The sequence below is a fragment of the Harpegnathos saltator genome, unplaced genomic scaffold (genome assembly GCF_003227715.2).
Source record: "Harpegnathos saltator strain DR-91 unplaced genomic scaffold, Hsal_v8.6 scaffold16, whole genome shotgun sequence".
In the NCBI taxonomy this organism is placed as follows: domain Eukaryota; kingdom Metazoa; phylum Arthropoda; class Insecta; order Hymenoptera; family Formicidae; genus Harpegnathos; species Harpegnathos saltator.
This window is the reverse complement of record NW_020229939.1, coordinates 2,329,316-2,352,339: the sequence shown is the minus strand read 5'-3', so window position 1 is coordinate 2,352,339 and position 23,024 is coordinate 2,329,316. Positions and strand designations below refer to the sequence as shown.

General features: G+C 45.9%; 1 protein-coding gene across 3 annotated transcripts in view; it reads left to right on the top strand.

Annotated features, from left to right (window-relative positions):
• Positions 1–23,024, top strand: part of ec (ubiquitin specific peptidase echinus) — a 90,902-nt gene that overhangs the window by 56,344 nt on the left and 11,534 nt on the right. The window contains exons 1-2 of one of the 3 annotated variants that reach the window (XM_025296762.1): positions 5,513–5,779; positions 8,914–9,006. In XM_025296762.1, the coding sequence (XP_025152547.1) occupies positions 5,723–5,779; positions 8,914–9,006 (150 nt within the window). In that variant the 5' untranslated portion in view covers positions 5,513–5,722. Of the gene's footprint in view, positions 1–5,512; positions 5,780–8,913; positions 9,007–18,782; positions 20,322–23,024 lie in introns of those variants that run through there. The other 2 variants (XM_011155463.3, XM_025296761.1) reach the window with 2 other exon arrangements.

The following is a 23,024-nucleotide window of genomic DNA, read 5'->3' as shown; positions in this document are numbered from 1 at the left end:
AGAAAAATTTGGTTTTTAAACAAATACTCATATAAATATACGCCCATTTAAATTTTAAACGCGTTTTTCTCGAAATTTTATTGTTCAACTTTTTGCAGTGATTTCTCCAAAACTGGGCTTCGTATCGATTTGAAATTTTAAAGCAATAATATTTGTTCATGTGGCTCTCAGGTGAGCCATGAACAACTTCGTCAAAATATTTCATTTCGAAATATTAATTTTTTTATTGCAAAAGAACTGATAAATTTGAATTTTTTCCCAATAATAGCTGCCATTTTGTTAATATCGTTCGATTTTTTTTTCTAATGATTCACCGAATAATGATAACCCTCCTCAAGATTTCTAGTTAAAATTCGCTCTGATCGGATCACCGAGAACCGAGATATTACTGCAAAAACGATAACTTGAGAAACAAAGGAGAATATATTTCAGCTATATATATATCGTATATTTATACGAGCATTTGTTAATAAACGAAATTTTTCTACTCTTTTTCTATTCTTCTAATATTTTCTACTCTTCATATGTTGTATACCTAAAATTTTCATTCCTGCACATTTATTCAGTTCGTCAGGAAATATTCACAAAAACAAGCACGACTTTTCAGCAATCTGACCCTCCAGTCCTCTCAAGATGGCGAGTGCGCGCGTGCGATGATACACGCAGCGGCGGCGTCGTCGCCGCGTCGTTTTCGCGCGGAGAGTCGCTTTTCACGCGGCAACGAGACGGTTCTTGCCTCGGATTCGCCTTTTACGATTTAGATTCCGCTCGGGGGACGCCGTAACGAGATGGCTGCGGAACGAATGCGGAGCGTCGACAGGGATAGCTACTTCTTCGCGCTGTCTTCAATGAGGTTGCATAAATCATGGGAGATGAGCAGTCCATCCCCACGCTGTGGCATTCTGCACGGCGCGCAACACGCGAAACTCTTCCCTTTCACCGCGCGATTCGATCACGAAGACCGAGAATGCGCGGCTCATCTGCCCTGAGGTTGACATTTATTCAGCATCACTCGGTGACCCAACAACACCTGCAGCTCTCCTCGGTGATCTCTCCGTCGCGACGGCGAGATTCGAAATCCGAGAACGAATACTCTCGTGTTGTCGATAGAACGCCGCGATAAAGAGGGATTATCGCCTTCATGGAGGCGATAATTAATAACTCGCCCCGTTGCGCTAATCAGCTCTCGTACTTGACCTCAAACTTGGGAATATCTTGAATTCTTTGAAGAGGGAAATAAATAATCCACTCATGGTAATTATAAATTGTTACTTCTGCCAAACCATGCATGATATACCCTTGAGAAGCAAGAGGGCTAAAGGGTCACAAACTCGAAACGGAGAAGCCCTCTTGAAGAGGGCTTTTATCGTAGTCCGACGATAAGCGGGCAACTTAAGATTCCAGCCTCCAAGTTCTCTCTCTCTCTCTCTCTCTCTCTCTCTTTCTTTCTTTCGCTCTCTCTTGTCGCACATACGAAACTAAACACCCGGATGCAACTGGAGCCCGCTGCTTGCGCCGGTATCATCTCAAATGTAAATAGTTCTCACACATGGGGTTAAAGGCGGCTCGCTAGTTACGAAGTCACACATCGCTGAATAAGAATGTATGATCGCTTCTTCGATCGGAGCACCTGAGAGCTCGCTTGATACACGCCGGTTTAGCGGCTTAGCGGCCCCAACGACTTCAGGTTGTTCAAAATGCAGCAGGTAGCTCGCGGCCGACCCTTCTTCCTTCAAGCTCGAATAGCGTTACCTGCCCCTTTGTGCCTAGCAGCTTGCCTAGCAGGGTCCCTTAAGTCGTTTGTACTAATGCAGCGGGGTAGTCGGTTGCACCTGTAGCTCCACCGTCGCTTCCCTGTGGGCTGTGTTAATAATGAAAAAAGAGAGAACCCTCCTCGCTGCCGATGTCTTCTGGTAATTTATGTGTTTATTGTTCCTGGCCGATGTTGCATGTTATTTCGCGCGATGCAATTTTCTTGCGTTTCGCCGCGTCCAGGATGAGATTCTTCCAGCATGGCGACGTTTCGCCAGCTACCACCTGCACCGCAAGGGTGCCTAAGATGGCAGCTGCGCCCGTGAAACCTTACAGGATGCGAAAACCTTGAGTCGCATTATACTGACACTTTTTTTTTTTCTTTTCCTGCGCAAAGGCAAAAAATATGTTAACTGCGTTCCTCGACGAGGAGCCGTTGTGGGATTGTGCAACAACGCATACGGGCGAACCGATAGTTTTCTCTTTAGCGGCCTCGAGGATGGGTGAGATTCGCTCGCCCCAGACACGTTCCTCGCGCTTTTACGCCTACGTGGACATTTTTGCGCTGGGAAATTAACGCCCGGCGCGATGTTGTTTCATGCCTCGCCTCGAACAATGGAGTCTTATGCGATGCGTTCGAAGCTCGTCTCGTTTACCAATGCAAGGCGCGTGTGCGCGCGTGGATGATTCGAGAGCGTCCCCGCGGCTCGAGTAATGGCCGGCTGACATTTCAGCGACGACAATGACGACGGACTGATTTCATTGTGCGCGATGGAAATGTAACGCGGCGCGATTCCACCGGCGAAGAGGCGGGAGCGCCGGGAGTTTTGCTCGAGCAAAAGTGCAGAACCCCTCGCATCCGACAGCATTATCCGCGCGATGAATCGTAAGAGCCTCCTCGTCGAACCTCCGCTGCAGGTCAGCCATCGGCCACCCGTGAAAAAGTGGCGGGAAACGCGAGAAACGTGACCGCGCGGGCGGGCGCCTCCGAAGGTAGGGACGACGGGAAAAGCTGAAGCTGCGCAGCTAGCTTTCCGAGGGAGAAACGCGCGCATCTGCTGTGTTCTCGTCCCGTATAATATTTCTTACGACGCTGTTCTTTATTAGCATGTTTCCAGTTTCCGCGACGAAGGAGCGTCGCCGCATTGTTGCGGCGCACGACACTGAGACCTGAAGGTCCTCGGCTAGCATTACCTAACATTAGCGGAAGAATCCGACGTGCGCGAGAATACGTTGAATCGATTAGGCGACCACGCTCTCTAGGGAGCGACGCGACCGTCGCCGTCGTAGGTATTCTTTGTAAAATATTCCTAGCCATTCTTTCAAATCCGCGGACCGCGAACTTGTTTTTCATTCCCCCTCGTGGAAGGATTCTCTCTCGCCGTCGACATCGTCGACACGTTTTCGGCGAAACCGCCTTTGCGCGCCTCTCGCGCGCCGAGTTGTCGAAGAGAGCCCGTCTCTTGCCTCGAGCTGCGTGCTCGGAATGATCGAGTCCGACGGTCCGACTCAGGCGACTCAGGCGCCACGCAAATCCAGCTCTTATTCGCGGGGGCGTCGAGTCTGCCCGGTCGACGGGCTCTCGCGACTAAAGAGCTCTTAAAGCACCTCGACCATAATCGATCCCGTTCGTTCGGCTCGCCGCCGCGCCGCGCCGCGCCGCGGTGACTCACGGCAACGATGTATATAAATCACGCAGCCTGCAATCGGCTGCCGCTCGGCCGGAGTCACGTGTCCGTCTTTTTTTCCGAATGCCATTGATAAAAAGCCAAGCTTTTGCACACAACGCGGCGTACGTTCGCCGGCGTACGTGGCGCGTACGTGGCCAGGCGATTGCCACATATCGAGCGTTCGCGCCGTGGAACAGTTTAAGGTGGCACCTTTGCGCACAATGCAATCGCGCGCGAGCCACCGTGGGCCCGTCTCATGCGCCGTGTTGCAATAACTGCTATCGTAATAACTCCCCCCGCTTTTCTCGCCATTGTGTGGGCACTCGGCAAAAATTCGCACGCGCGTGTATCGATTGCTACCGGCCATGTGCGAGCGCGTTCGCGCCCCCGTGGAAAAAGAGGTCCTCGCGACGCCGCCGCAGTCGACGAAAGTCGACTTCTTCGACAGCTGCTCTCCTCGCGCGACGCTGCGGCTAAAGGCAGCATTTTGTCAGCAAAAGCATCGCAATTGCCGCTCCGTGTAATCGCGACAATTACCGTGTCCGAGGTCTTTGCTTTCTTCAGCGGGCGGAGTACACCGCTGCGCGTACTCGGGTGGTAATTCTGGTGCGGCTGGAGCGACGCACTCTCCACGTCGCTGCGAGTGGAATCCTTTTTCGGACTTACGTCGAGCCCGATCCCGAGATACCGCCGAGTCAGATTTAACAGATCCGATTAATGTGACAAGCCGAAGAAACCTACTTTCTAAGACGGCCGGAGTTCCTCTCTAGAATTATTGCTCGGACCGTCAATCACATACATCCACCAACCCCGCCGTGGAAAGGGGGAGAGAGAGAGAGGAAGAGGGAGGGTAAGAGGGAGGGAGAGAGTTCCCGAATTAGCCGTTTATTCTTTCCCGAATCAAATTGCGTAACGATCTGCCGTAGCAGCGTAGCGTAACGTAAAACGTTGTCAGTCCCATAATTCCCTCTCCCTGTCCGTTTCATTCGTCACCCCCACCTTTTACCTTTCCTTTGTCCCTTCTCTCCCCCCTCCCCCGTACCGAACCTCTTCCGCGGCACACACACTCTGTGTTCTCTTCTACTTCCCCTTTCCGCTCCACCGAAAACCTGGTCACCCCACTACGGTGCCTTTTGTCCCCCTCGCCTCTTTCTCCAGGCCGACTGACCCCGGGCCTCTCACCCACACTGTAGTCTCGTAGTAAAGATGGCCGGCCCTCACGTAGCTAGCAAACTGCAGGATCGGATCATCGTGATTCCACCTCCCGATGAATTGCACGAGATAAGAGACAGCTCGCCCGATGATATCTCTCTCCTCCCCTCGCTCCCCCCCCCCTCGTTGGCGGCGTGTGTTAATCTCATGTGTCCCATAATTTGCACTTTGTCTCTTATTGTTGCTCGCCCCGTCGTGCGCTTGATTTATGAATACGCAGGCGCGATGCGAAAGTGCATTATATTTTTAGTACTTTAGTTAACGGGCGAATAATCACACATCGCCTCGTTGAATCTCACGATTCACACAATCGCGCTTCACAGCCGCACCCGCGAGGGATTGCAGGCGTCCATAGGACACCGCTAGGATGTCCTTCGTTTCCTTTGTGCAATTTTGTAATTGCAATGTACTTGCGAAGTAGTCTTCGGACTTTAAACGTGATGTGTTATGTATTTCTTAATTAATCGACAGCGTTGATTCGTACCGATTCATCGCGTATTTAACGGCAGAGTGAAAATTCAAGAAAGGTCGAATGAACTCAGAGGGCTCAGTTTCTCAATGAGCGGCGGAGGGATGCATCCCTGTGAAAGCTCCGGACGCCGTACTACAGCGTACTATAGGCCGCACTATAGCGTACTATAGCGTACTATAGGCCGTACTACAGCGTACTACAGGCCGTACTACAGCGTACTATAGACTCGTATTATAGTATACTACTACTCCTATAGTATACGAGACAACGTCTCGTACTATAGGAGATGCGACCGCGTTCACCGGGCCCCGTTGAGCGTTTCCCTACCTGTCCGTAGGAGGCCCGCGTAGCGCTGCCGTCGCTCTCGAACCCTCCCGGCTCCGTCCGGGCATTGTTGGACGGACGCTCGCTCAAGAGAGAGTACCATAGTGCGACCGCATTACGTATCGAGTTTCTACAATCGCGAAAAAGCCGGTGTGCAGTTGCAAATGTGACTCGCGTAATCGTTCAGATCCTCGTCGATGAACCCTGTCAAGTGCTTCGCCGCGGATTTTCATGAAGGCGCGACTTTGACGGATCGTACTTGCGAATTGGAGCAAGCGGCCGACTGTCAGCTATGAAACAAGATCAGCAGCCGCGGAAGCAAGGCAAGGCCCTCTTCCAGATTGCCAAGGTTTGTTTCGGCTCGTTCCCTCCTCGTTTCTCCCTCGTTATCGTATTTATCGGAACTCCTCGTTCGTTTATCGCCGCGTTAAATTGCTGGACGTTGCTGTAACTCGCCGCTCGATATCGCCCGATAACCGGTGTACCGTTATACTTATCCCGCCTCTCCAAGTACCTGTTGATTCTCAGAGCGCGGTCACGGCGTGTAAATGATCTCGCTTTGATCGTTTATCGCTTTGATATTCTCGACTTAGGCAGGCGGGTGGCAGGCGTGAAAACTGGCTGGTTTGGATGGACATTTCTTCACGGCTCCAGCGGCAGTATGTTTACGACGGTCCGCGTTATTTCGTCGTTGGGGCGGTGACAGTGCATCGCGCGTAAGACGAAGCAGATTCTCGATATCGCGCAAAATTGTCGAATAAAATGCGGAAATTTCAGTCAGATACAAAGGCGTAACATGTAACTCGTAATAACATGCGATATCGCGGTCCAAATATTATCGTTTAATTTAGCACACAGGCGTTGCGTTCGTAAAACGCTCAAGTCGTTTTACTCGAACACGTAGCGAGTTTACTTAGTTTCCTTAGTTTCTCTCTCTGGCGAGTATATTCGATAAAAATTTTATCTCACGATCTCTCGCTGTTTATTCAGCATCTCGAGCGAGAGATTGCAAGATCCATCAAGGCTGTATTCATATGTTTCTATAGCTGAAAGGTTTAAGGTCGACCCGCGAGGGGCGCGGTTGCGCTCGCATAAATCGACGGATAATTTACGCAATTTTCCAATGATAATGCAGCGACACCTTCCGCTCGTCGTAGGAAAATCTGCGGAATGCACGGCGCGCTTTTCATTTGCTCTCAATTAACCCAATTCAGCACGAGCCGTGCGACTTGAGAATCCGCGCGCGCGCGCGCACGCGCTAAAGTATAACGTTGACATTCCGAGCTTCTCGGGAAAGCGCAGGGTAACGATTTCATCTGTCGATGAAGTGGACACGACGTGGATTGACCAATTGCTAGAAAAATATTGGGTACGACTTTCCAATTATTTCAATCATCCGAGGTCAGTTGTTTGCGGTTGCTGAAGTCGCGGTAAAGCGGTTGACTGCGGTGTGGTCTGCCTTTCATTATACGGCTAGCACAATCGATTATTCGTAAAATAATTGGATTCTGGAATTATAGCCTGGCCGAATGCATCGTTGCTCGAATAAAAGGATTTTTAACTATTATTTTCGTCGTGCGTCGATGAAGGCGCTTGGGCGCAAATAAGCCCCATAGTGGCCGAACCGTGGAAAATATCTCGCGCGATCGTCACGCAGCAGTAACTAGGTATTTGGAGCGCTTTGAGATTCTCATCCGCAGACACAATTTATGTGATCATTCTTGAATCCTCATTTTTTCCATTTTCCCAACATGCTTGGCTGAACAGCTGATTATGCGGGGAATAGCGACGCATAGTTTAATCGCTGTTTCGATTATGTTTAATTGATACTTGGACGAACTTTAATCGGTGCGTTGTGTATTAAAGTTATATTTATAATATTTATTAAAGTTATATTTATAAGAGGGGCGTATTGGGTAGAAGGTGGAAAACGAAAAATGCCGGGGACAAAAATGTCGAGAGAAAGCTCGATGTCTCTTGTCTCTCTACGCGTTTTCCATATTGCGCTCAATCGTAATCCTGTAATTTTATTGTACGCGCTTATAAATCACTGATCATAGGATACGTCTGATAAACAATAGTTGGACTAATAAGCATTAAAAACCGTTACCGTCAGGCTTCCCGCAAGCCTCCAGCGCTAATTGGTACGCGCGTGGAGCAGCAAACAGCAAATTAACAGGTATCGAAGCGCTCTTGAGACGCGAGTGTTCTTCATAAAATCATAACCTTGCGGTAAATTTGCAGAAGGGAAGGAGCATAATCATCAGTGGCTAATAACTAATAACGGCCGCGGGATGAGAGGCTAGTAAGAGTGCATTGGTTTTCTCAGAAACTGATCTTAGAGAGCGGTATGCGCGACCGCTAGGCGTGATTCATGACTGTCCATGTATAAATTTCTGAACTGTTTCAATCTACAAAAATATTTACGCACATGTGCATGCATCGTATCTGGACGAGAGAGGTGCCCGTCCCTTGTGAGGTCCCATCGAGTTTTGACGGCCGCATCATTCACATTTCAAGCGAAGAGATTTCCTTTCCGTCCTTTCAGTCTCACGATTCTTTCGACACATGTTCATTCAACGAAGACGCTCTCCGCAGGAGCATTGGCTTTCACATCGGCACACGCATATTCGCTCTGTGTGTTGACTCTGTGTCTTGACGAGATAATAAAATTTCATCGCCGCTTGCCACACCGCGTTATCGCGGTTTTAACGAGAGCTTATTAGAGTTGTATCTGTTCTTTTGCCACGAGAGATCATAATTGCATAATTAATAATTATACATTGGGCGGTGAAGTGTATAGCGATACTTGTAAAAACATGTTTCATAGCAGGATGCAAAAAGTCGTGATTGATGAAAGTCGTGGGATCGGGCCTCAGTGCGAAAATGGGAACTTCGCCAAAGCGCGCGACGAGTGCGACGAGATTCCCCGCAAAGGGAACGAATATTGTTTCGCGCTGCGCGACGCCGGAAAAGAGGAAATTATGTTCCGCTATGCGGCGGGACATGGGTACGGAAATCGTGATTTACTTTCCCCCGGTATAATAATGCGCTACGTCGGCTACTGTCGTCGTGTATGGTTATAGGTCGGTGCCATGTAGGGTGCCGACACATTTACATTTATTCGTCTGTGTGCTGCGCATACCCACGCGCTGCCTTTTTCGACTCGACCTAATACACACCGATGCAAAGGATACGAGATACTCATTCAGAGCCGATGCCGAAATTGAACCGTGCCCACAGTGGGCTAATAATAGCCCACAAGAAGCGTCGCAACAGTCGTAACAATATCAGGAACATAATATGTCAGATGTATATTTTTTATTGCGATGCATGTCGTTTAAAAATTTTTGGCAAAGGATGTAAAGAATGTCTGGCTTCAAAATGTGCGAATTTGCGTTTTGCAAATAGAGGATATTTATAACACAATTATTTAGAATACAATTTAGAGGACCGTTGCGAGTTTTCTCGTTTTGATTTCAGGTCTTATGGCACCTCGACATTTTTCGACGGAGCTTCCGAGAGCTTTCTGGGCATGCTTGCATGCGGGAATCCTGCATCTTCTGCGCACTTAAGGTAAGGTGCTTTAAATCGAAGTACAAATTAATCTTTTTACTATCTTTCGGTTCGTTCATTTCGGTTCGTGTATTTCGTTGGAGAATCTCGCGTAATTTGACAAATTTGAAAGTTTTGGCGAATACACGAACAGGTGTATTCGCAGAAGAGCCGCCTGCGAGGAGTTCTTCGATCGCTTTTCTCTGTTTCTTCGTCAATTGTAGTCTTTCAATTACGTATTGTGAGATACAACGACGAGGTAGCTACGCCGGGGACAAATACTCTCTAAGCACTTGTCGCGTTTTTATAATACGTTGCCTTGACACTTTTACGTATCGATGAGCTCTGGCGTTTGGCGCTCTAACAAAGGGAGACGGAAAACCTCGGGCAGCGTTCTCGCACAAAGAAGAAGGGAGAGAAGAAGAGAGAGAGAGAGAGAGAGAGAGAGAGAGAGAGAGAGAGAGGGAAAACTTTTTTCCGGATAAATTTTACGCTGTATGAAATTCAACGAGGGTCATCTTTCGAAATTATCTCACGGTAAAGTGAAAATGAGGAGTGCCCGAGATGAAACGCCTTGATATATTACACGTGAGGAAGGTAAAGCTGATTTTCCATTCAGTGTGCAAGCTATTTTCTCGCCGCTAAAACATTTGCATCAAACCCGAGCGAGAGACACGAACGGGAAACTTATTCAACACAATAATTACGTCGAAAACGTCGTTAACTTTGTAACGCTCGCGCCCGTTACTTTGCTTGTTACTTTACTTGTTCGCTCCTCGTGTATATATGTTTACTTATTGTTTACTATACTTTCTCTGTATTTACTTGCTACAACATTTAATTTATAATTAAGGTAAACGTCCCAATGGCCTGACACGTCGCAGTATCCGACCACTTTGAAAAAAAATATTTACCATTTATTTTAACAATAATGAATGAAAATAATAATTATTGTAAAAAAAATACTCCAATATTTGACGATTAGTCGGAAAAAAAATATACCCGATTTGATATTTTTATATTAAAGTAAAAATTAATTGAATAAATATGCTCCTATGGTTTGGCAAAATAATGGTCAATCGTTGATAAATTCATTAAGAGATAGCATCTATATTTATATTATTTCCCGTTACCATATACTAATTTTCTAATTGTGGTCAGACACTGGAACAAATTATCTCCGAACATATATCTCCGGGCCGTAACCTATTTCAACTGTCCGGTCACTGGTACATTAATGCGCTTCATTATTTGTGTAAATATTTCATTAATAATAGATATATATATATATATATATATATTGGTTTAAATCATTTATCTCTACTTAAGGAAATCTAAAGTTTTCGAGTAAATATTTATATCAAAACTATTCTTAATATTATACAGGGTGGCCCACATAACTCTTAATAGCTGAATATTTCGGAAACAATTTGTCAAATCAAAAAGTTGTTCACGAGAAAGTTTTATGTATTCGAGGGGCCTTTCTAACTACATAAATATTAAGTTACTCCCTGCCTCCCTTAAAGGGGGGCAAAGGGTAACTTCGCAATTTCAAATGGGATCTCTTATAAAATGTTAAATGGTTGGGTTCTACGGTAAAAAACAAGTAAATTTTGTTCAAGACATTTTTTTGTCAGATGTTTCTGTTAAAAGATATAACGGTGTAAAGTTTCGAAGCTAAAAAATGTTAAAAAAAAATGTTACTTGTTTTTTACCGTAGAACCCAACCATTTAACATTTTACAGGGGGTCCCGTTTGAAATTGCGAAGTTATCCCCTGCCTCCCTTTAAGGGGGGCAGGGAGTAATTTAATATTTATACAGTTAGAAAGGCCCCTCGAATACATAAAACTTTCTCATGAACAATTTTTTGATTTGACAAATAGTTTCCGAAATATTCAGCTGTTAAGAGTTATGTGGGCCACCCTGTATATTGTATTTATTGTGACGACTTACGCTTAAACGTCTGGTTAAACATTTACCTCAATGTAAAAAAACATCTTTTTCCCAACGCGATCTTAATCGTTCCCTGTTTTCAATGTCATGTATATCGACAATGTGAGTGTCGACTTTATCTGTCGTCCGTATCATTTTCCCTCGCGTCCCGTACAATCGGACGGGGATACGACTAGCCATTGTAACGGGGTCGATGGTCCGCGGGCCTTTCTCGCCAACGATGTTCCTCTTGGTTCTCGGCTGGCGATTGGCCATACAGAAACACTGTAGGATAGCCGTTTTATTCGCTGATCCATCATGTTCCATCATGGCGAACGTAGTCTGCCTTTATCGTCAGCTGTTTCATCCAGCGAGAGCGAGGAACCGCAGGAGAAACGGGCTAGACGGCGTGGTAAACGTGGCGCATTCGAGGCTAGTCGAGAAGTAGGTGGAAACGCGAGTTCCTCCCTGATCTTCTCACGAGGTTAATTAATCTCGCGAGTTAATTGCTTTAGGCGCGATTCGCAGGAAGAGTCACCGGTCGGAAGAACGTGCAGGCTTCTCTTTGTTACTTGCGCCGGCGGCCGCGGCGTGATTTCGCCTCAAGGTACCGCAATTCGGGATAATATTCCGCCGAAATCCATTTTCCCGTGCGCCGTGGAGGACATTACCCCGCAACTCGTAACCATCGGCGTGATAACGCGCGGCTCAGGCGCGAGTAATCGCGAGAACGATAGTCGTTTTCTTCTCTTTTTTATAAACATTGCGGGGTCTTGTATCCCACAATCTCCATCACATCAGACGACCGAGTCCCCGTGTAAGCGCTGCTCGCTATTATTTGTAACTGAACTTAATCGCGCGGCATGATTTTAACTCGACACGCCATTGTACAGACAATTGTTGTAAAATGGTGTGCACTGTTTCCCCAGATGCGTTTAAGAACGCAACGCGACAGCTTAGGTTTGCCTAGGTGCTCACGAACCTGCGTGATTTACGTGACTATTTAAGGCAGCGGCCGAAAAGGCAATATACGGTGTGAAAATAAAATGAAGCATCTCATCGGAGCAGCCGTTAATGAATAATAATTGTAAGATTTTTAACAATAATATATATATATATATATATATTATTTTCATTAACTTCATGACACACACACAATGACGGATTATATGACACGGATCTTATGTTCGTCGTATTTCTAGTTAAAGTAATTTATACTTCCAAGCAGACGTCCAAGCAATCGTGTGGCTGCTGGTAATAATCTCTTCTTTAAGAGAACGCAAGACGACGATTACTCTTTTTAGACGATCAATCAAAGGAACTGTCAATTCAGTGCTCGCTAGACTTTTTAATTCAAAAAGGATCTTTCTTTTTTACGACATATGTAATAATAGGTTTGCAGAAAGAATTATCATCTAATGACTAATATACACATTATTGTTAAAAATGTTACTTATGGCTATTATTTATTGAACGGCTGCTCTGATCAGAGATGCTTCGTTTTATTTTCACACCAGGTATTTTGCCTTTTCGGCTGCTGTCGGCGTAAATAGTCCTGCGCAAGCTCGTGAGCAGCGGTGCGCAAACCTCTAAGCCAGGGTTTCCCAACCTTTGTTGTATTTCGCACTTCTAAAAATTTATTAATGGACATTCGCATCCCCTACAAAAAAAATTATTCGTATGTTTTATGGTAAAAATTAGTTGTTAGGGTTTTAATGTAAGAAGTTAATTTATAATAATTTATTATTATTACTATATAAAACAATACATAGTATTGTTTTATAGAAATTAACTACCATTTTAATATTATAAAATTATTATCCATGATATCAAGCTTCGCATAGTGATACCTAATTAATATGTACATACAGATACGTAAAAAATATATAATTTTAATAACATTTTTTTTTAATTTTTTAATTTTTTAATTTGATGGTAAAAATGCCGGATTATTCCAGAACTCATCTTAATCATTATTAATTACAATCACTTTTCCTCGCATCCTCAAGAATATTTTTCGCACCTTCGGTTAGGAACCCCTGCTCTAAGTTATCTAGTTGCGTTCTTAAATGCATCTGGAGAAACAATGCAAACTGTTTTGCAGTTGACTATACGTGCGTTTGGGGAACGACAAGGAAGAATTTCGTATTTGGAGATTTTCTATATAATCTTGTTGAACTAGGGCGCTAATTGTAACATTAACTCTCGAGAGCTTTTAGCCAGATAATTCTGTCTAAGTTCCACCCTAGAACAAAGATACGATAATCGAAATGTAGCTATACTCAGGGCACTGCTATTATTGTACAGCCCTTAGAAAAGCTACCTGTTGCTCGCTTGTCCTCAAGGGAGACACAGGTTTCGGAATACGTCCGTAATAGATAATGTCTCGCTGCCTCTCGAAACAGGGGTGATAACATCATTCCTCAAGATATATTTCGAGTTTTTTTATTTTATGTGATAAGTCGAGTGTCTCTGCTAATTTCGTAATAAAGGAAAAAATAAGAAGTCTGTAAATAAATCTTGAAGATAAATAAACTTCGTCTATATGTTTGTGCATATTTTGTATTTGGAATGTGATTTAACGGTTTTGCAAGAGATGGCACTAATATCAGTCGAAGACATTCCAATCACAGCTATTGTTTCTTAATGTTTTGATATTAATCCATGATATTTAGTCATTTACTAACAATAGACGTAGCAAAAATCGTGTTAATACAATCTTAAAAATGGAGCTTCCTAAAGAGCATTTCCAACATGCGTCGCTTTTGTTTTTTAATCAGAAGAAAACGGCGGCAAAAGGTCATAGAATTTTGATAGAAACTTTTGATAGAAATTTGTCGTGATGTTGCTCCATCAATTAAGACATGTGAATATTGGTTTAGACGATTCAAAAGTGGTGATTTCAATGTTAACGACAACGTTCCGGACAAGTAAAGAAGCTTGAAAATGTGTTTGTAATAGATTTGTAAGCATTATTGGACGAAAGTCCAACACGATCCACTTCATAACTTGCCAGCGCATTAAATCGTTAAATTGATCGTACAACAGTTACTGAACGTTTGCATGATATGGAAAAATTCGCAAGAAGGAAAATGGATATTGGAAAATGCCATCGCGAACCGGATGAACATTTGCATTTCGTTGATCGCCAGACAAAAGATGAAAAATTTTTTGTATCGAATTGTTACTGGGGATGAAAAATGGATCTATTTCGATAATTCCAAACAAAAAAAAATCATAGTGATTATTAATCCAAGCCAACCAGCAACATTCATTTCGAGGCGCAATATTCACGGTTCAATCAAAGGTATTGCTATGTATTTGATAGAATTAAGAAGGTGTTGTTTACTATGAGCTGTTAAATCCAAATTAAATCGTCACCGCTGATCGTTATCGACAACAATTATACAAATTGAAGCGAGCATTGGACCAAAAACGATCACCAATTGCGAGTAAAAACGACACAAAGTGATCCTTCTTCATGACAATGCTCGACCTCATGTTGCATTATCAATGAAGCAAACGTTATTGGAGCTGAAACAAGGAAGTCTTACCGTATCCCTCGTATTCTCCAGACATTGCTCCATCCGATTATCACTTGTTCCGGTCGATGCAACATGCTCTAGAACAGGGTTTTCCAATCTTTCTTGTATTTCGCACTCCTAAAGATTTATTAATGAGCCTTCGCACTCCCTACAAAAAGAATTATTCGTATGTCTTATGGTAAAAATTAGTTATTAGGGTTTTAAGGTAAGAAATTAATTTATAACAATTTATTATTACATAGTATTGTTTTATAGAAACTAACCATCATTTTAATATTATAAAATTATTATCCATGGTATCAAGCTTCGCATAGTGATACGTAATGAACGTATACATATACATACAGATACGTAAATATATATAATTTTAATAACATTTTTTTTAATTCGATGGTAAAAATGCCGGATTATTCCAAAATTCATCTGAATCATTATTAATTACAATCACTTCTCCTCGCACCCCATACAGGGGATGCGAGCATCCCCGGTTGGGAACCTTTGCTCTAGAGGATACATACTTTCATAACTTCGAACAAGTATGAAAACTTGTTGAAAATTGGATCAATTCCAAAGAAGAATCTTTTTATCGTCGCAAAATCCATCTCTTGTCAAAAAGATGGGAAAAAGTAGGAAACGAAGGGAAATATTTTGATTAAAATATTCGTTCATTATCTTGTTTAAGTAAATCAATTTTTGAGAAAAGAAATGCTCAAAAGTAAATCACATTCCTAATATTATTAGGCTTGAGAAAATAATTATTGAAAAGAAGACGCTGAATTAAATTTTAGATTAAATTAGAGATTGATCGATTTTGATATTAAATGGATGAGCGATAAGATGACAGAGATGGAGGCAGGACCCTGAGAAAGGGCTGTATTCTCGCATACTGACGAGGAGGTTCGTATTCATACTCGGCATACCTGAGATGATTCACTACGAATGCATCCTGGAGGGTGAGAACATTCGGATATTACAAGAACCTTTTCGTCGCGTGGCCACGACCTTTCTCTCTTAGACACGTGCTGAATTTCAAAGCTTTTATGTTTTGACTGCGAATTAAGCGTTAAATGAGTCTGATGTTTGCCAGCAAAGTGACATTGTGATTTTCATGTGGTAGCAGCGGTAGCGCCTTAGAGTGGAGCCTAATAAAGCCTATTCTTAAGCCCACAAAGATACCGCCGGCATCCCCGGACTACCGTCTGGTCGCCAATACACGCGTCATGGCTCTAACGCTCTAACGAGAAGTTTTACAATTTTTATGACGAACACCGGGCGTAAAGACTCGCTCGTCTAACCTGCAAACATTACCGGTGCCTTATCGCCGGCGACCGATCCAAATTACGACGCCTCCAGTCACAACTCAGGAAGCGGATGGAATTGGTAACGTCGCTCGAGCAGGCAATTTCAAGCTTATGGTTATTAATAAGGCGCTAGCTCCTCCCGCTGTACTTCCTGTTTACCCATTTGCAATTTCTCAAAGGCCGGAACAATGTTTAAACGTGCATATAATCGTTGTATCATGAGATTCAGTTCCGATGCGGCTGTATGATATGAACCGTAGAATGTCCCTAATGGCACAGATCATATCGGCAGTATGCTCGAGCATAATTCTCGCATCTTTGCATGTTCTCGTTTTTGCTTCTTTTCTCTCTTTCTCCCTGTCTCGCGTACAGTTACTCCTCAGATGGCGATGATAATTGGCGACTATGCACGTAATTAGGAGAATCGTCAATTAGAAATGTTCGCCGGTGTCGCTGAACAACAACCGTTATTCCCCCCGAGAAACGCGCGGGATATCTGACGATCGTGCCGAAGGCACGATCTGTAGCTTTTTTCACCTCGACTCGATTTGCGGAAAGGAGACGGTAGTGTTTACGGATTACCACCGCGTTTACAGACACCTGACATAATTTCCCGTTATTATCGGGTCGTTTCCGGTCGGCGCCGATAGTTCCTCCGAGCTCGCCTCGTCGGTGGAGAAGACTGGGAGGAGACTCGGAGTTGTTATTTTCTTAAGTTTTACAGTCCCGACGTTTACGTTCTGTATGCTTTACATAAAATGTCTCAATCGTTTTTCGGGAGATCTTCCCGAGGCGAGGCTTACAAGGAGACTCTTTCTTTCGGGAACTGCTGAGTTTCTCCACGACAAAATTGAGGGCTGACAGGTAGGTGTCATCGCCATCTGTAAATACTCGTTCGGATTGAAGTGTCTTACACGCTTCGACTCGACTGGGATTCGCATCCTGCCGCGTAAACGAAGGAGGAAATGTCCCAAACCCACGTAGCCGAGCAAGCGGCTACTTCTCTTACACGACGCAGCGCCCACACTTCTCGATTAAATAATATCGCCGACACTCAAGAAAAGGAGCCTGGCGCTGTCCCGATCGAGCGATCAGTTCTCTGTGATACATTTGACCAGTGTACCGTTATAATAAATCATTCTTGATCAGGGTTTCCCTGTATTTCGCACCCCCTACAAGAAAAATTATTCGTATGTTTTATGGTAAAAATTAGTTGTTAGGGTTTTAAGGTAAGAAGTTAAAAATCAAAAAAGATATTCAATTTTTAATAATATAAAATATATATAATCTTATAATAATAAAAAATATATAATTTTAATAACATTTTTTTTAATTCGATGGTAAAAATGCCGGATTATCCCGGAGAATTCATTTTAATCATTAATTACAATCATTTTTCCTCGTACCCACAAGATTCTACTTTTTCGCACCGCCGGTTGGGAACTCCTGTGTTCTTGATCCTTTGCAAAATTTTCTTTCCATGAACGCCTTTCCGAAGAAATCCTTAGGCATGCCCGTTCTACAAAATCCAACGCTTGTTACGAAACAAACGAAATCTCCCGACGCGAGTCAAGCCCGAGCACACCGCTCGCGCAGAATTCGCGTGTTGTCCTCGACGTTTCTCCGTTGGGCCTCACGTGTGTTGCGTGTGCCAGTGACAAGGCCCAATCGCAGCCGAGACGCAACAGCCTGGCTGCGCGTTGCTTCAGTCTCCACGTACTACGTCTCTCATATTTTCTCCACAATCTACCAGCCTCTACACACGTGCCGGCACGTACATTGATACAATCGCGCGAAGTCGCTCCTCGTGACTCTCGTAACTCCGCTGGCTGAGCGTCAGGACTGGAGCGGGAGCTTCGGTCGCCCGCAAGATCGCTCAGCCCGACGGAGTCTCTGCAGCTTCGACTCGGCCGAGCGATGGTGCCCTCGCCGTTGTAGCGATGAAGCTTGTCACAACTTGCCTCGATTGCTAACGGAGGGAACCGAAGATGCGACGTCGGAAGGGGAATATCAATCTGCGCTCCTACGCGAGACAGAAATGTCCTCTCGCTCCTCCGAGACATCAATAATCCCTATCGCACGCAACCTGCAACACAACAAAGAGGGAGAGAGAGAGAGAGTGACGTTACAACATAGCGGCGAGATAAATTCGTTATCTATCGCATAGCGGCGCTTGCAGCCGGTGCGACGGTGCGACTTTCTCCGCCGACGTAACGCGATGCAAACGCAATCGGTCGCGTTTTCTCGCGGAAGCGACGATGCCTCCCCTCCCCTCCCCGGCGGGACAATTCCGGCCTGTTTTTTGGCCTGGTCGAAACGAGCGACCCCGAAGCGCCGAAGAATTACGGCCCTGCTCACCTGGGCCGCTCAGGTAGGTAGGTGAACGTAGGACAGCTAAACGGGTGACGTCATTGGCTTCTTGGATCTATCGGAAGGCGGGATGAAGCGAGAAGGGGCACCGCGCTGCGGCCCCATAGAAAGAAGAGGAAGAGAGCCAGGAGGGTGGGGGTGTTCGCCAGCACACCGCGGAGTCGCTGGCTTCAGGTACGGGCGCACGGTGCCGCGTGCAGGTAGTTCTGTGCTCCTTCGCCGTCACGTTTCTCCGCGCGTTCGACCGCATCGCTTTCGGCCGAAGCGCGAGCGAACGCTCGCGTCTCTGGACTCGGCGGCTTCTCTCGATGACCCGGAAGTGCTCTGGAGGAAGTTCACGGGGAGGGAGATTTCGCGAGCGGGTCCCTCCCGAGTTCTTCGCGATGGTGTTCTCTCTGGTGCACGTCTGACGGAAGGTGCATACGCGCTGCAGCACAGTTAAATAACGATGGTGGAGAGCGAGTACGGCGGAGCGACGTCGGAGTCCTCCTCGGCGAATGTTCGTGCTGGAAGATGTAGTGGATCGATGGCGGCGGTTACGGCATCGGAAGGTCGCTCTTCTTCACTCTGAGAAGTTAACGCTGCGAGACGAGAGAGAGAGAGAAAGAGAGAGCGAGAGAGCAAGAGAGAGAGAGAGAGAGAGAGAGAGAGAGAGAGCTGCACGTGGTACGTCGAGATGGAACCAAGTGGCTGAAGCAAAGTAATCGCCAGCATCTCGGGAAGCGATCTCGTTGCCGTTCGGGGGGAAGGTCCACTCTGGGATTTACGAGCAGCCATTGCACCCTGATCTAGCTAGCTGGGGAAATTCTGGTATAATCTTCATAAATATTCAGCGGATATTGGAGATCATCTTCCAAGGAGATTCGTTTCTTTTCTTGCCGTGCGATCACTTGAAATTCTTCCAACGATCCTGCCGACCGATCCTCGCTGCGAGCGAACGAGTTCTCTCATCGGGGATGTCGCCGCGGGATCATGTCGGGGAGCTCGGCCGGAGGATCGGAGTCGCAATCGATTGCCAGGCTCGCGCCAGTCCCGATAACTGGCTGAAGTTCGCGAATCTACGAGGTGACTTCACCGGCTGAACGAGTCTTCTTTTTCTTGCCGAGTCTACGATACTCGTCTGGCAACGGGTTCTCCCGCCGGCGTATCCGGCAAGCTGTTGCTGGATATGATTCTTCCTCCATTCTTTATGAAGCAGCATCTGCCTCGAGACTCTCTCGCCAGAGATATAACAGCTTGCTCATCGTCAACCTTCGCGTTTCCTCTCTCGCTCGTTTTATGCGCCTAAACACTCTCTCGTTTATCTGACTGACATCTCGGTGGCTGCGCTGGAGAGTGTTATTACTCAAAAGCCACGTTGTAAAACCGAGGGACGTCGTCGGCGGTGGCGTCCCTTACGTTGCGACATCGAGCCGCAATCCACGCTTGCGAAAAGCACGAGAGAGCACGATATACTTCGAAGATAAGAGAGAAAATGTCAGGAAGGTTGAGCGGGGTATGAAGTGGTCCTTGTCAAAAATTTGGAAGGTTCGATGAGGGTCGAGTTAAGCTGCTCGAGGCTGCTTGGAAATAGCAGACTGAAGGGACACGCCATTGTTTAAAAAGCTTGGTGGAATGCTTGGGAGGAAGCGTATTATGAGCTTATACGGGGTACCAAGTGAGGTTATCACACGTGTCGCGTGCAGGCACTGCAAACAGCCGGCGGGAATCGGGTCGAGGATTCAGCACGAGGAGTTTCCCGCCGGATGGAAATTCGTATTTATCTCCAGCGGGTCCCTGGAAGACATTCGGTTTATTTAGCGTGATGCTTTCGTTCTGAGTTTGGACTTGCCATCCGCACTTTGGCCGAGTCTGTCGCTGTATAAATTTGCTTAACGCGCCGAGATAACCGCGAGAGGTACTCGTCGCGGAACAACGCGACGATGACGGAACGAAAAAGTTAACGCCTGTGATTCCGAGCGTGCGGGCAATGTGAAGATGTTGAAGTGGATGAAAGTTCGTCAGAACGCGTCGGCGACGAACGCGTCCGTGCCGAAAGCGGCGCTATCAGCCGCGCCTCGTCCGGAAATCAAGGCCGATGAGATGAGGGCCGAGGCGGAAGTTGACAGCAAAGAAGAGGAGGAGGAGGACAGCGGTATGGAGAAGGAGGACACGGTGTCGAATAATGAGCTGAGCGATTTGAAAAAAGTACGCTTTCCTACGCCTTATTATTCGCTTCATCGATACACATCGCGCCAGAATTGATTTTTAACGGCAGACGCAGCGGCAATTAATCCGGCTTTCGTGCAGCTGCTTCTTAATTAATCTAATCCCTGCGACAAATTATCGATAATGAATTTAGTCATTAGGCCGAGCGCGTTGAGACAATCAGGACAGACAGGTGAGCTCGGTTTCTCCTCATATTACCGCGGGGGCTCTGCTCGCCTGAGAATGCTCGGGCGTGTGAAAGCTTCTGAAAAAGCACATGGCGCTTTGCGAGCTCACTCTCTCCTATTCGCGCGCGCATGAGCGCGCACGTCGATGTGTGACGAGAAATATTATAATATACGTTACATTATATATCACACTGAAGAAAAAAAGTAATTTTTCGCGCGAAAACGCGTCAGCGCGACGAGCGACGATTTCATTCAACGCTCTCGCCCGACGATCTAAACGCGTTTTCAGACGCGCGCAGACCGGCTTAAACCGGCTGGCTTCTTCTTCTTCTTCCTCCTCGCCAGTCGGCGAGTCCGCCACGAACAGGTGCCGCATCCTCCTATTCCTGACGCACGTGGACATGCCGTTACTATCGTATCGCTTTTACGTCGACCGGCGCTCGTACCACATCTGTCACTACCGCGTCAGCAGACCGCGTCGTGCGCAGCGACTTTCATTGAGGAATTTCACTCGACACGCGAATTGACACAGTGTGGATCACTCTGGATCACCACCTCGGTGTCGACACGCGGACGTAACAAATCAGACAATGACTGGCACGAATCCCGAGCGAAACATCCGCGTTCTTCGCGGAATCCTAGAAATCGAACCCGCCTGGTTGTCCCCCGCTACTCCATTCATCGCGATTTGCTGTTTTACACATGCCAGTACCACATGCTCTTTCTTCTTCTTCTTCTTCTTCTTTCTCTTCTTCTTCTTCCTCCCTGAGGGTACAGTCACGTGGAGCTTGAAATAGCAAAACGGAAGAGAAACGGAAAAGGAAAATTAGTTAGGGGTTAACCAATCATTCTGTTCCGTTCCGTTGTTTCACAGTGAAACGGTGGAACGGAATTGCTCTGACTGGTTAACCCTGACCGCTTGTTTTCTTTCCGTTTCTCTTCCGTTCCGTTATTTTGAGCGTCATATGACTGTACCCTAAGACGTAAGAAGCAAAATTGGCACAACTCTGGCAGAGGGATCGGGCCGCGTCTCGGCTCGAGCCGTTCTTCCTACTTCTTGCAGCCAGCCGGTGCATTTTTGTCGGACATTCGCGAAATACAGCGTATTGAGCAAACGCCGCGACTGCGACTTTCTACGCGCGACCGCTGCTCGACGATCGCCGGGGGATCGGTTGCAAAAGCCAGCGGGCCCGTCTGCTGCCGATAGGTCGCGAATTACGACCGGTCGCCGGCACTTCTATTTGACCTCCGCCGTGCACCACGGCGCGGCGGCGCGGCGACGCGAGTCGCAAAAATCGCGAGGTAACGCGTGGTCGATGTCCCGTCGCGTGTGCATGCCCGCCGAGTCCGGGCTTTCGCTCGGCCGATCGTTGCGAAATCGCCCGGACTCGCTCCGCGAGATTACCTATGCACCGCGTCCGCGATCATCTCGCGGATATGTTGATTAGGCAAATGAAAGAAGCAGAGCGCGGCGCGGCGCGGCGCGGCGCGGCGCGATGCACAGTCGCGGTTTTATCGCGAAATCCGCGGCTTTATCGGCGCTGACGTAAGAGCGCTGACGAGAAAATTCAAATCAACTTCCTCCTGCCGCTTGCTCGCGCGAGACCTTTGCCGAGACCGTCCTCGCGATCGAGCGCTTGGAATTACTCGCTTGATGCAGCGCGATCGTTACCTATAACGGCATAATTATTCCATCCAAGGTGAGACGAGTCTCCGCGTGACGGGAGAATCCATATTCGCAGATATAACTGAGAATCGCGATGCTGTTCCGCTAGGCTATGAATAATCGCGACTCCGCGTAATAAAATAAACTCAGCTGAGAGATGGCTATGATATAATATTTATATCGGTATGTTATTTCGAATAGAGTATGTATTAGGTTGGTGCAAGAATAATTGCGGTTTTTATATCGAATATAAAGATGCATATGTCAGTTAAAAATTATATTAGTTAATCAAAATAAAGATCATTGGCCTGCACACATTTCTCCCAACGGGCAACAAGTTTGTTTATTCAAGATAGAATTCTGGAAAAGATAACGGTAACTCTAAAAAAATCGCCGCCAAACTTAAAACGATAAAAATCGCAATTATTTTTGCACAAACTTAATACATAAATATCAACTATCTGTGAATATCAACTATCTTTGTGAGAATAACTAGAAAAAATTGAGCAAATTACAGTCCGTGGCTATTTTTTCCGTATGGCCATCTCGGCCGGTTCTTGGCCAATCCGCGAAGATGATTTTCCGTTTAATGCAAGGTTTCCCAATCTTTTTTGTATTCCGCACTCCTAAAAATTTATTAATGAACCTTCGCACCCACTACAAAAAAAAATTATTCGTATGTTTTATGGTAAAAATTAATTGTTAGGGTTTTAAGGTAAGAAGTTAATTAATAATAATAATTTATTATTACATAGTATTGTTTTATAGAAATTAACCATCATTTTAATATTATAAAATTATTATTAGCCATGCTTTGCATAGTGATACGTAATGAATATATATGTACAA